The sequence below is a fragment of the Balaenoptera acutorostrata genome, chromosome 3, assembly GCF_949987535.1.
Source record: "Balaenoptera acutorostrata chromosome 3, mBalAcu1.1, whole genome shotgun sequence".
In the NCBI taxonomy this organism is placed as follows: Eukaryota; Metazoa; Chordata; class Mammalia; order Artiodactyla; family Balaenopteridae; genus Balaenoptera; species Balaenoptera acutorostrata.
The window spans coordinates 1,195,401-1,208,751 of record NC_080066.1 but is presented as its reverse complement, the minus strand read 5'-3'; the positions used below and the strand labels follow the sequence as shown (position 1 = coordinate 1,208,751).

The following is a 13,351-nucleotide window of genomic DNA, read 5'->3' as shown; positions in this document are numbered from 1 at the left end:
GGACACGAGGGGAAGTCGTGAGTAGTGTGTCGTCCCCCGAGCTAGGAACGACATGGTGCTGACAAAAGTCCCACTGAACAGCGAGCAGGAGGCACCAGCAGTTCTCCTGCTCTAAGGGGAACAGACTTGATGAAAATGAAAACCAACTAAGACATCAGTTAAACAGTAATTCCCTATGTCTGCACTAAAAATAGCAGTTTGACATTTAAATACTAAAAGGAGTGCTACATTTTAAAACCTGTTCTTCCCAAGAATCAAGAACATCCCTAAATTATGAGAGTCGGTATCAGGGGCTCACCCAACTCCTGGTCAAGGTAACAATAAATCAATCTAGCCCAAATCAAACTGACGCGGAAATCTGGAGGGACCAAGTACCTTGGGTCTACTTTTGCAAAATAATCAACACTGACATTTAAGTTACATTACAAAGGAACTACCATACTTACACAAAAATACAAAACTGAGGTTGGTCTACAGCTTTAGACAGTACAGCCTTGTGACTTAACCCTGAAGAATATTCTTTATAACTTAAATGTCCCATGATAAACGAGACTCACCTCTATGCAGAGTATTAAATACGAATGCTTTAAAACCCTGATAAGGAGCCAACAGGCAGCAGGAACACATCGTCACAGAAAAGGCTGTGGGACAGGAGAGAACACCACTTCTAACAGCCTACCTTACTGTGTTCCAACTCCCATGTTTTCCCCAGGGCTTCAATGAATGTTTTCATAAACCACCAGCACATACTTTTATGAAGTTGGAAGAGTCTGGAAACTTATTCTTCACAAATGCATTATTAAATGCAGAAATATTTACCATGATCTTCTCATCTAAGCCAAAATATTCCAGAATAACATCTTTTACTCGTACTGCTTTCTGGCTACCACAGAGGACTACTTCTATGGGTACAGTACAGGTCAAAACCCTTCAGAAGACGCCAACCCAATGCCATGCTCTTCGGGCACAGCGCCACGCGATTCAGCAGGAATGAGAGATTAAGCCAGAAGACCAGCACTGCCTAACACATCCAACACGCTCAGGCTGAGCTTCCTTTAAAATCCAACTATAGCTGACCCTTGACCCACGCAGGTTTGAACTGCATCGCTCCACTTACAGGCAGATTTCTTCCCCGATATACACATTCCACAGTACTCCACGAGCTGAAGTCAGCTGCATCTGAAACGCAGAGCGGCGGGTAAGGATGCTCGACTGTAAAGTCATACACAGAACGGCTACGGGGGCAGGGGGCTGGCTGGCACCGTAACCCCTACATCGTTCGACGGCCCACTCTGCTCCTCAGGGTCAACTGCAGGAAGACGGTCTGCTAGCACCGAGGTCAGCCTGAGCACGACGACTCGGGCCAAGGCTCTGTCTTCCGAAGAAACAAAAACCAGATGAAGCTTAGCACTGGGCTGTCTCAGGAAAGCCTGACTGCACGGGAATGGGGGTGTGTGTGCCAGAGACACCTGATCTAAGGAAGAGCGGCAGCTTCAGATACGACCCAAACATATCCTGCTGGCCTGGCCAGCTGCTAATACTGGTTAAAAACTCCTCCACTTCCCAGCATTCGTTCTACTCTGGAGCAATGGCTGTTACATTAGATGCCACAGGATGCTAACTGAGAGATTTAAGGCGTAACTGTGTACAAATTATACTATTATCTGTGCACTAGAAAAGAAGGTGACGGAGAAGACAGTTCTCTGAAACTCAAGAAAGCACACAGTATGACCTGGCAAACAACCACTCCGACTTCTAGACCCCTAACGAGAAAATTCACATTCCTTCACGTCCATCTCAGCGTTCCTCCTCTTGTGCGTACTCTCCCTAGGTCTACAGTCTGCATGGATCTAAATTAAACCAGTGTGTATTTAAAAATTCAGTTTTACACACACACACACACACACACACACAAATTCAGTTTTCTAGTCTCCCCTCCCTACCCACCCCCCACTGCTCTGACTGATGGTAATTCAGATGGAGTCAGGAATTTGTAGCTCTAAAAGCTTCCTAGGTGACCTGAGTAGACAGCCAACTTTGGGGCAACTACCCTAAATGTGTGTTCTGGTTTACCCTTCCATCGATCCTAAAACTCTGTCAACCGCAGAGCTCCGGACGTGAGCAGCTAACAAGCTAGCATGGCCCTGCAGCCCCTTCACGCCACCCTCACCCATCAGACTCCCCACCTGGCAAGTGAAATACCCAGGCCAGTCCTTCCTAAGGAAGAAGGATGAAGGCAGCAGTAGCTTGAGACTGGGGCTGCTAGTCTGACACCAACTCCTCATCAGTCACAGGAATAAGGATAAACATAACAACGTACCATGTCACAGTCTGAGCACTTGGCTAGATGCTTCACAAGTGTTCCAAGGTTTGTAATTTTCATTCAACCCCACAGCAATCCTAGCGAGTGGACACAAAAACACAGAGCGAGAGGCATGCCTGAAGTCAGCACCCAGCTACACGTATCAGCGACTGGACTAAAACACAAATCTAACTGAAAGATGGCTCCACCCATCGGCTAAGGATAAGAGATAAGTATTCACATTCTCTGAGCACTAACTAAAAGTACGCCTGGTCAGTCCTCTCAGATTGATACTGCCAACGCCAAGTGTCTACTGAATCCACTGTGAAAATATACTAAAGACGAGCCAAGTAACCCCGTAATATGAAACCATTTGTAAGAAGAACTGCGAAGGCTACGTGTAGTATCCTTCTCGTATGTTATGGCACGAGAAGGAGTCCTATGAAAACTACCGACAGGATCTGAGGCGATTTCATTTTCTCCCTTCTCTGCATTTTCTAGTTTTTCTATAATAAATTCGTACTAACAAAGAAAAACTCTAGTACAAGCAGCACTATACAGTTCAAGGGCCCATTAACTCCAATCCTGCCTGGCATAAAGATGCTGTTTCAGAAATCAAGCGGATAAAAAATTTCTTTAGAAAAATAGGAAAACGTGTTAAGCTAAATAGGTCAACAGGGTGATCATATTCTCCAGAACTCTGCTGTCCAATTCCGTAGCCACTAACCACACGTGGCAAGTAGGCACAGGAAATGTGGCCCCCAACTGAAATATGCAATTAGCGTAAAATACCAGATTTCAAAGACTTTGCACAAAAAAAGGATTATTAAAAAAAAATCAATAGTTTTTAAAACATCCAGTGCATGCTGAAATGAGAATATTTTGGATACGTCAGGTTATATAAAATATACTAAAGCTCACTCCTACTTCAACAGCGCTACTAGAAAACTCGTCTTCGTGGCTCACTTTGTTTCTACTGGGCAGTGCTGCTCTAAGACCTTGTCACTCACGTGCAGCCAACAACACGGCAACATCTGGGATCTTGTTAAAAAGGCAGACCCTTGGGCCCTACCCCAGAACTGCTGAACTAGAAAATGCATTTTAGCAAGATCCCCAGATGTTCAGCATACACACACACGTTGGAGAAACACTATTCCGGACAACCACAATTTCATTTCCCTTTCCATCTTGACAATCCCAATAGTCTTTCATCTACCCATTTACTAAAATCTGCCAAGGTGTCAGGCACTGTTCTAGGCAACAGGGATACAAGGGGATAAAATCATCAACAAATTTACTCCCTATTCTGGTGGAGTATATTCCAGAGGACACGCAAAACCGTCAGTCCTGCTGTAACACTTTTTGTCGAAAAATGCCAATTTGTTTGAGCACCGTTGATTTATCAGGAAACTACCTGAGCATGACGCAGATTTCCCCACTTACCTACAAGCAACTTCACCCGGGAGGAACACCAGCTGCAGCCAGCTGGACCAGGCTACACTGGAGTTCACGGCACAGACACATACGCCTCCAACACCTGCCAGCTACCCCAGCTCAGCGTCCGAGTTATGGGTCACATCCCTCCACAGTCGGTTACAATCTTCAAAGGGTTATTTCAGATAACCCTCCTTCCATCACTTCACAGTAACTCACAAACTGCAACCCTTCCACAAGCTGCTAACTTCAGGTCTTCGTCAAGGTAAAATGCTGCATCTACTGCATCGTTAGTGTACTCCTTGACAGTTTAACAAAGCTGTGCAAGATCTTCGCAAGGCTCCGCCCTTCCTAACGTGCCGACGACAGTGTTCTTGGAGTCCTGTGCCCCACCCACGTCTCCCCCATAAACCCTGGGGTGCACTCGGCACGGCACGGTAACTTCCAGGAACACGTGCTGTAACACGATAACAAGAAGGCGGTAACATCAGGTCACCGAAGTACAAAGAAGGAGCAAAGCAGTGGGAAGGACAGGCGATGACAGGACGGCTGTCTGAGTGACCGGAACGGCAGGTAAGGCCTCTGGGAGAGGGTGGCACTTCGGCAGACACCCCGCTGGAGAGACGGCACCGGGGGTACACACAGAAAGATGAACATCCCAGAAACGAGGAGCAAAATGTGCACAACTCTTGAGGCAAGAACAAACCTGCTGCAGGGCCAGTACGGACAGAGCAGCTCGGACAAGGGGAAGAGGCCGAAGAGGTACCCAGGCACCAGATTACACAGGGCTTATCACAGGCCTCGGTAAGTAACACCGTCAGGGAAGGGTCTTGGGCATGACAGTGATGTAGGCTGTCATTTTAACTGGACTACTCTGGCTACGTGCTGTGTGAAGCGTAAAAGATGTGGGACACCATTCAACAGGCTCCTGCAGAGTCCAGGTGGGAGAAGGAAGGAACAACAGTTTTATTTTAAGTACAGACAGTCCCAGACTTACCATGGTTCGACTTAGGATTTGTTGACCTTACAATGGTGTGGAAGCCAGCAGGCAGGCAGTGGGACCCATACTTGTAATTCTGGATTCTGCTCTTCTCCCAGGCGAGCGAGCGATATGCGGGAGGATACACCCTCAGGATCGGAGCTCCCCGTCAGCCACGTGACTAGAAGGCGAACCACCCCTACACTTACAGCCGTTCTGCTTTTCACTCTCAGTACAGCAGTCAGTCAGTTACACGCAATATTCAACACTTTACTGTAAAGCGGGCTTTGTGTTAGACGATTTTACCCAAAATGATTTTGCTCATGTAAGTGTTCTGAGCACATTTAAGGTAGGTTACATGTATTAAATGTAACATGCAATAAACTAGGTACTATAATTTAAACTACAGTACTTTTTTATAGTACATTTCCAACTTAACGATATTTTCAACTTTTGGTGGGTTTATCGAGATGTAACCCCACTGTAAGTCGAGGAAGATCTGTACTAAGAAGCGGTTACAGCTGGAGTACAACTTTAAGGTAGAGATAAGGTTTTATATGCAGCAAAAAGACTCGCTTCCTACTTTCAACAATTAATAGTAGGCTAAATAACTAGATTATATGTTCATCAGTAAAACAGGAAGAATCCTGATCGGCCTAATTCAATGGGTTATGGAACCAGGTGAAAAACAATGTAAAAGGGCTTTCAAGATTATGAAGCATCATATAAATCATAAAAAGGAGAGTCTTCATAGGATATACTTTTAAGCCCTAAGTAACTGGTTTTGAAATGACTGACAAACAGTATCTCCAGTTCTTAGCACAGGGTCGCAGAAGTAGAGTCCAGGTACAGATGTGGTCCCAGGTACAGAATCTCTACTAAGATACCCCAGCTCATTGCTAGCTCCACTCTTTCCAGCATTAAAACAAAATGGTTCACTACTTAAATCAAAAGCATTCTGCACAACAGAATAAGACAAACAGAGCCTCAACAGGAAGACAACCTAGAATATATAAATTTTCTGCGAATTATGGACCAGAAATCCTAAGTATGTTACACCAAGAACTTTAGATACATCTTGCAGAACTAAAACAGTTCAACTGAGACTGCCTTAAAAGATCAAAGTAAACCATTCCAAAATATTTTTGATTGTGAAATTGAAATCCATTATATCATAAATACATAATAACCACCTCTTTAAGAGTAACAAACAGGTTAAAATGTGATGACTAGAAGACAAATGCCATGGTACGTGTTCAAACACATGCACAAATGTTTAGAGCATGTATTTCCTAAAATTAAGGAATACTGAAGAGCTGAAATATTAAAACTGTTTATCCACCAACCTTACTCTGTTCCTCTTGAAATGGAATACCTATTTCCTGTGGTCTTTTTTAACTGACCTATGGAAACCCAATGCAAACCTATCTGCCTAGTTTATTACCTTACTACATATACACTGGACCAATAAAAATAGGTAATACTTACCTATTTTCACTAGACAGAAAAACACTTAATTCAAGTATCAGTAAATTTTAGATTCTGTATGAAATTTCCAAGTTGCTTTGAAAACAAGCCTCTGTATACGAGGGCTTAACTTGAGAAAAATGGCTTCTTCCTAGTAAAATTGGCAAGCTTTCCCATTAAAACTTATTTTTAAAAGTACACTAACATGATCATCTGGTCTAGAACTACACACACACACACCACACCTACACCCACACCCACAGTACCACTGTCAATGCCCTGATGTTGATACCCTACTATAATTCATTAAGATGTATCCAGAGCGTTAAGAGGGTACAAGTAAAGTCATCTTTATACTAATTTGTAATATAGTAAACACCCACCAAATAAAGTTCAAATATGCCTGAAAGTTTCATCTCCAACAGTGTACACAAGTTACCAGAGTAGAGAGGACTAATTTCTAGACTCATCTGTCACTATGGGTTCCTTCCATAAAAGTAAATCTTCCCTCATCTGTAACCTGTAATACAGGGATACTATCCGTACCATCTACCTTCCAAGGTCAGTGAGGATCAAATGAGACTGTTCATTTTATAGCACTTTCTCACATTACAAACGCACAGCATATTTCCTTTTATTCCAAATGTAAGTTATATGAATAACCGTAAGACCGTACTGTGCAATTATCAGTCTATTATTTAATGTGAAAATACTAAAACATTACTAAATTATACTTTAAAAACTATAAAAACACCAATTATCCCCAAATACTCCCTACTGAACAATTCCTTCAAATGTTACAGTAACCGTCATTTAACAATTGTATTAAATACATTTCCAAATTTCTCCAAATATAGCTAAATGACAAAAAAATAAAATAAAAGCTTTCATTATGCAGCTAAAAACTTTAAAATCTTTAGAAATGTAACCACTAAGGGCAATTTTTCCTTTGTACTCAAAGGTATTTGAATGCTAACTAAAAAGCTATGCAAAATCACTGTAAGTCCCACAAATCAGGGAACCGATAAAGAATATTTTTCAATTAACCAATTGAGCTACGCTATCTCCCCCAAAAAGATGTTTCTAACAAGTATGTTTCTGACAGTTAATTCTTAGAGGGATGATGAGAAAAATGGGACAACCCTCAAGAGGCTGAAGTTTTGTGGAACAGCTTTACAGAATCCTTGTAAAGATAGCCTTCATTCCTAAACTCATTTGTACTATCAACATTCTTAAAGTTACTTGGTAAAATTATCCTCAGAACTAGTTTCGTTAAAGAAAAACATACTTTAACGAAATGGAAAGAGTTTTAAAATTCCACAGAAGTACAAGTTCAACCAGAATTGTACTGTCATACTTCTGAGGTGGGGGGATGTTAAGCCGCACCTTTAAAAACATGTCTAAGCTATAAAAACAAATCCAGTATACCTTAAGAGTCTTGTTTTTGGTTATTTTTAAACAAAAGATATTTTGCAGATAGATCACAGAATATATAAAAATAACTTATTCCACAAAGTTAAACAACCTTCTAGGTAAGTTATAATGTCACATAACTTCCCTTAATTACGACAGATATCTACATTCCCTTTCATAAATCCTATGGGATAAAAACCTCTAATTCTTTTAACTGCACATACTAAGCTGGAATAAATCCTTCTTAGCTGCAGATTTCGGAAAGTGACGATCCTCCTCAATCCCTGCTTTCTGACTTTTTATGATGTACTTTAAAGTCATTTTATATATTACTCTGAATTGGCACTTTTCAAGGAAATCCAAGGTGCCATGGAAGAAATCTAGTAAATTACTGAAAAAAAAAAAAAAATGCTGTGATGTGGACAGATGCCAGTAAAGCCCCATTTTGGGGGGGGGGGGATACACACATCTTTAAATTAGGTAGTTATTAAAATTATTAGATTTTTTTACTCCTAAAGTAAAAATCAATTTGAAATTAGTTCAATAAATATAGTAACCTGTTCTTACATTAAACTGTTACTTACAAATGCTGAGTGCACAGATAATCCAACTCACTTGCATTTCACTTTGGATAATGGTTTTGCCTGTTATGTGAACATTTATCTAAATATATTTGAATTCATATTTATTTAAAGATAAAAATCTCAGGGAATAAAAATGCCTGTAATAAAATTACATATTCCCCTTAAAATCTCAGTTTCAAACTCTCATTAGCAAGGAAAAAAAAAAACACACCTGAAGTCAAAGTATAGTGACTAAATATATCAGTATTAACTGAGGGAAGAATCACCACTTCACATCTTTAAAACACCAAATTAACATCAAAGATGCACTCCAAGCTCAAGAATGCATATCTGATTTTATGGTATTCATTATTATTCCTACCTAGTGTAAAGTAATATGATAGCCAGGTATATGAGAGACAATACAGTCAGGGATGAAGTTAATATTAGTTAAAAGGCTCCAGACAAAGAAAAGCAAACAGCTAAAAAAGCAAATCAGAAAGTGGGGTTTAACTGAGCAAGTGACTAGATCAGAAAAATAAGTTTCTTACAAATGCAGCTAAAGAACCATCAGCAAGCAAATGCAAATAAAAAGGAAGCTAAAAGCAAACAAGAGATATCTGGACTACACACAGGAAGGAGAACTAAAATCAAAATGAATAAAGAAAAAGCACAGAAAAAGCAAGCAGCTAAACCACCAACACCAGCTCTCCAGAGTCAGAGCCTTTAAGAATAGCTTCAAGGCCAGGATCACATCTTAGCATTACTTCCAGGAATACCACACAACTGTTGACACACAGCAGATGCCCAATGTTTGCTGAATGAATGAGCAACAAAATGTTCTTGGGATTATTTCACCTGTAAAAGAATTTACCAGGCATGGTTCACTGTAAATGTATGAAAGCATTTACAGAAGTCAAGTTTCCTAGAGTACTTAAAATGACCTCCCTTCCTGGATTTGGGGATACATGATAGATTAACCAGATCATTATCACTAAAAGAGAACCTGGGACACTTATCCATAAGGAGATGAGATGCCACATCCTATTTAGTCACAATCACCAAAATTTTAAAGATAAAGCAAAATACAGTGCAAACAGTACTGCCTTCTAAGAGCTAACATTTGAAATGAAATCCACTACAGAAGAGTGGTTGGTAATAGAATCATCTCAGACTACACAAACACTATGAAAATTTACCCACAAAATTAAAAACGTTAATAGTTTAAGAAATTCTGTCCAAGAACTTGTAACGCTTAATAACCAAACCCATCTGCTGTTACTTACAAACAAATATATAGTTTATCTGTGTAAGCAGCACAAAGCTATACTATACGTAATGGAGAACTATATTCCCCTCCCGTTCAATAACCATCCACATATTCCATCTCAATGCAATCTTCTGATCATTATTAATTCCTCAACCCAGTAGTTATATACAGAGGCGGCCAATGTTTCTCAATATCCCATCACACTGAGTAGAGCTGACTTCCACCCTAGGAGGCAAAAAAGAGAACCAGAAGATGCAGAATTCTTTTTTTTTTTTTTTTGAAGTAAAGCAAAATATTGAGAAGCTAGCTGAAAATCAGACAGAAAGCCATGTGAGACTCCACCGAGTTTCCTTAGAAGTTTATAAAAGCACAATCAATAGGGTATATTTATTTCAAACACGTTATCTATTAAGCAATTTAAGATCTTATAGCAGGGAAAAATAGAGATTAATTGCCTCAGTGAAATTGGTTTATCCCTCAACGCATCCTTTAGACATGAAATCTGATTATTTTGGTAAATTTTGGCCACATTAAATCTGAAAACAGTTAAGAGTTTATTAACTTTTTTCCTCAGCCTTCCACCTACCACAAAGAACTTGAGGCAAAGGAATAGCTGAAGGGTAACACCACTGGGGCTAACTTTTAACAAGGTGAATATGTAAATAAATATAGAAGTTACATTAATTAGATCCTAGGGAACAGGAAAAATCTCATTTAAAAGTTCACAGCAAAAACTTAAGAAAAATTTTCTGAATCACAAATGATTTTTTTAATCTGTGAACTGTCTCAAAATACCTACTAAATTTTTAAATTCGTACTTTACCATCAGGAGACATGGCTGAACTCCTTTAAAAAAAAAAATTCAAGCAGAAACAAGTATCTCAAAATAAACCAAGCCAAATAAACTGAAACCTTTACTTGAAGAGGCGAATGTTCCTTTCTTGAAAAAACGTCCTGCACTTCCCTCAGCATTCATAAAGCACTGGTAGGCTACAAGCATAAATGCATTCTCTAATTATCAGCTACTGGAGTCCAGTTTTGGATGCTCAGGTCAGCACCTGTTATCTCTACATCACTTGTTTGGGAATCAAATAAATTAATAAAAATATTCTGATGACATAACCAGGCAGTAATGTCTGCAAGCTGGAAACATGACGGACACCTTTTGTTTTATACAGAATTATCATGAAAAACAAACATGTGAAAGTTTCAACAGAAAAGCTACTCACCACCATCCCTCTCTCTAACTCTGTGAATATGCACATTTTTGGCCTTACTGTGACCTGTGCTGTCACTGTATTTGTTTTCAGGACTATCAGATCTCCGCAACATTTTATTTGGTGGTGAAGGATCTGCGGCGTCTCGCATTTTTTCATGTCTGTGATCACCGCTACTGGGGTGACTCTTCGATGAATACTTAAGTGCCTGTAAAACATCACCCCCCCAAAAATAAGAGAATTAAAACCTTGAACTCAACTTTCTGGGTTAGTTCTACCGTAAAACTTGGCATATTAACTTCATTCCGTTTTATGAATTTGTATCAAGAAAATTAAAATTTCCTTTTCCAATTCTTTCAGCTATTTAGACAAGACCTAAATGCCTAAGAGTTACTGTAAGGCCCCTCATACAAATCAAAACACCACGTTCAAAAAAAGAGATCCACTCCACTCATTACCTTGTAAGTACAAGAAATCATACACTTTGGTAAATCAACTCAATTAATCTTTCTGGGAATTAGAAAGTTTAATCTAAAGGAGAGTACTACCGTCATCCGTTTTTGCTCTGCAACTGCTTCGCTAGACACAAAATATAAGCAAGCATGCACAGGTTTCTGCAATCCAACAAAACAAAAGCATCACTTTCTCCAATTCTTGGGTTCAGGCACGTGAAGCATTTGAGACCTGACTTCCCTGCTCTTGCAGGTGCGGGAAATAATGTTAAGAGGCAGAAACGCTGGCTACTATTTCTGACCTATCATAGCGGAACTTAATGGAACTCCCTCACAACAATGTATCTGAGACAACCACAACATGGCAGTCTTTCAAAGCGCATCATCAATTATGCTTTGGAGGGCCCGGCTCAACAGGGTTTGACCTCTGACTTATGCAAACTAATGAACACTGTTTTGCACATCAGGGGGCCTAGGGTTTTTAACTTGGGCTTTTAACAAATCATGCTGGCCAGTAACACAACCGTCAGCTTAGAAACCTGCTCTCCTACCCGGTAAGGGATCAGACGCAGAAAGTCTTTCCTCCTAGTGTCATCTGAGCGCTGCCAACCATGTCTGAGACCCGCCCCACCGCCGGAACCAGGGGCCACTTCTACCAGGACTTTTTTTTTTTTTTTTGATTACAGGTTTACGTGCAGCCGCCGCAGGCACACACTAGAAGCACCTTCCTTACTTAGAGCGGCTGCCTCAGCACCCAAAGACCTCAACTCCGGCAGGAACAAAAGCGCCATCTTCCACTAGCAATGCACTTAGCCGCCCCAAAAACAAACTGCGAAGGGAGAGCGCTCCACCGCGCGCCCAGGAGTCGCAAACCCGTCGGCAGCTTCGCCCCGGCCTCGCGCCTACTCTGGACACCCTTCCGGCAACTTCTCGTCGCCCCGCTACAAAGGAGCGTGGCTCCAGAGGCCCCAGCGCCTCGCCCCACCGAGTCCCTCCCGCCCAGGCCGAGTCCGGCCCCGCCCGGCCGAGAAGGGCTCCGCTCGCCACGCGGAGCTGCGCTTCCTCCAGTCACCTGTCAAGATGAGCGCCCACACCTCGCCGGCGAGCGCCGCGGGGGCCGAGCGCAGGCTGCGGGCGCCGCGGAGCCGTGGCCCCGAAGGGCCTGCAGCGGCTCGCGAAGCCTGCGCTCGAGTAGCGGCTCCTCCCTCCCCGCCAGCCCCGCCACCCCGCCGGCCCCGTCGGCCCCTCTGGCCCCTCCGGCCCGCGCCCGGCCCGCGGGTACCTGGTAAGGCTGCGCGTCCCCCCGCCGGTCGTGACAGCTGGAAAACAGGAAAAGAGGCGGCCTGAGGCCGGGGGCCCCGGCGCCCCCCCCCGCGGAGCCCCCGGAGCCCGCCCGCGCGCACACGCACACTCGCGCCCGCCGCCCGCCCGCCCGCGCGGCCGCTCCCCCTCCCGGCTGCTCCGGATCAGGGTTAACAACAAAAATGGCGGCGCGGCCGGCCCAGATAAGGAGCAGCCGCCCCCCCGCCGCCCGCCCCGCCGCCCGCCCCGCCGCCCCGAAACGAAAAGACGATTTACCCATCACTGAGTCTCTGCTGTTTCCTCGCATACATTACCATCAATGCCCGGCCTGTGAGCGTGTGTCGGGGACGGGGAGCGGCCGCGGAGCCGGGCGGCGGGCGGGCGCGCAGGCGGCGGGCGGCGCAGGGCCCGGCGCGCCCTCGGCGACGCTCAGCACCTCCCCGTCACTGGCGCCGGCGCTCCCGGGCCATCCCCTCCGTCCGCACCACGCTCACGCTCGGCTCGGCTCGGCTCGGCTCAGGCCGGGCAGCGGCGAACAGGGGGAGGGGGCACCAAGACGCGTCCGGCTCGGCCCCGCGCGCAGCGACTGCCTCCTCCGCCTTCGCCTCCTCCCGCTCCGCCGCCGCCTCGCCTCCTCCCCCCGCCGCCGCCGGGTCCTCCTCCTCCTGCCGCCGCCGCTGGTGCCGCCGCTGCCGCTCCACCAACTACATCCGGGCAACTCGGCCGCTGCGGCCTTCGGAAACCCTCGGCACTTTCCGCCGCGCCCCTCCTCTCCCACCCTCGCGCGCTCCGGAACGCCGCCTTCGGCAAACCTCGGCTCGCCGCGGCCCTCCTCTTCCTCCGCGGCCTGGCTCGCCTCCTCGCGACCCGTCCGCTCTTTCCGGTCGCCGCTGGGGGCCCGCACGCGCGCGTCCGGCCGCCGCCCTTCCACTTTAGGGGTAGTCCGGCTCGG

At 44.3% G+C, this 13,351-nt stretch overlaps 1 protein-coding gene across 4 annotated transcripts in view; it reads right to left on the bottom strand.

The window, feature by feature from the left end:
• WAC (WW domain containing adaptor with coiled-coil) overlaps positions 1-13,345 on the bottom strand; it is an 84,722-nt gene extending 71,377 nt beyond the window's left edge. For 2 of the 4 annotated variants that reach the window (XM_057544460.1, XM_057544463.1), the window contains exons 1-3: positions 12,676-12,811; positions 12,380-12,416; positions 10,658-10,853 (exon numbers count right to left, since the gene is read on the bottom strand). In XM_057544460.1, coding sequence (XP_057400443.1) covers positions 10,658-10,853; positions 12,380-12,416; positions 12,676-12,716 — 274 coding nt within the window. In that variant the 5' untranslated portion in view covers positions 12,717-12,811. Of the gene's footprint in view, positions 1-10,657; positions 10,854-12,379; positions 12,417-12,675; positions 12,855-13,211 lie in introns of those variants that run through there. The other 2 variants (XM_057544461.1, XM_057544462.1) reach the window with 2 other exon arrangements.
• Positions 13,346-13,351: the final 6 nt, after the last annotated feature.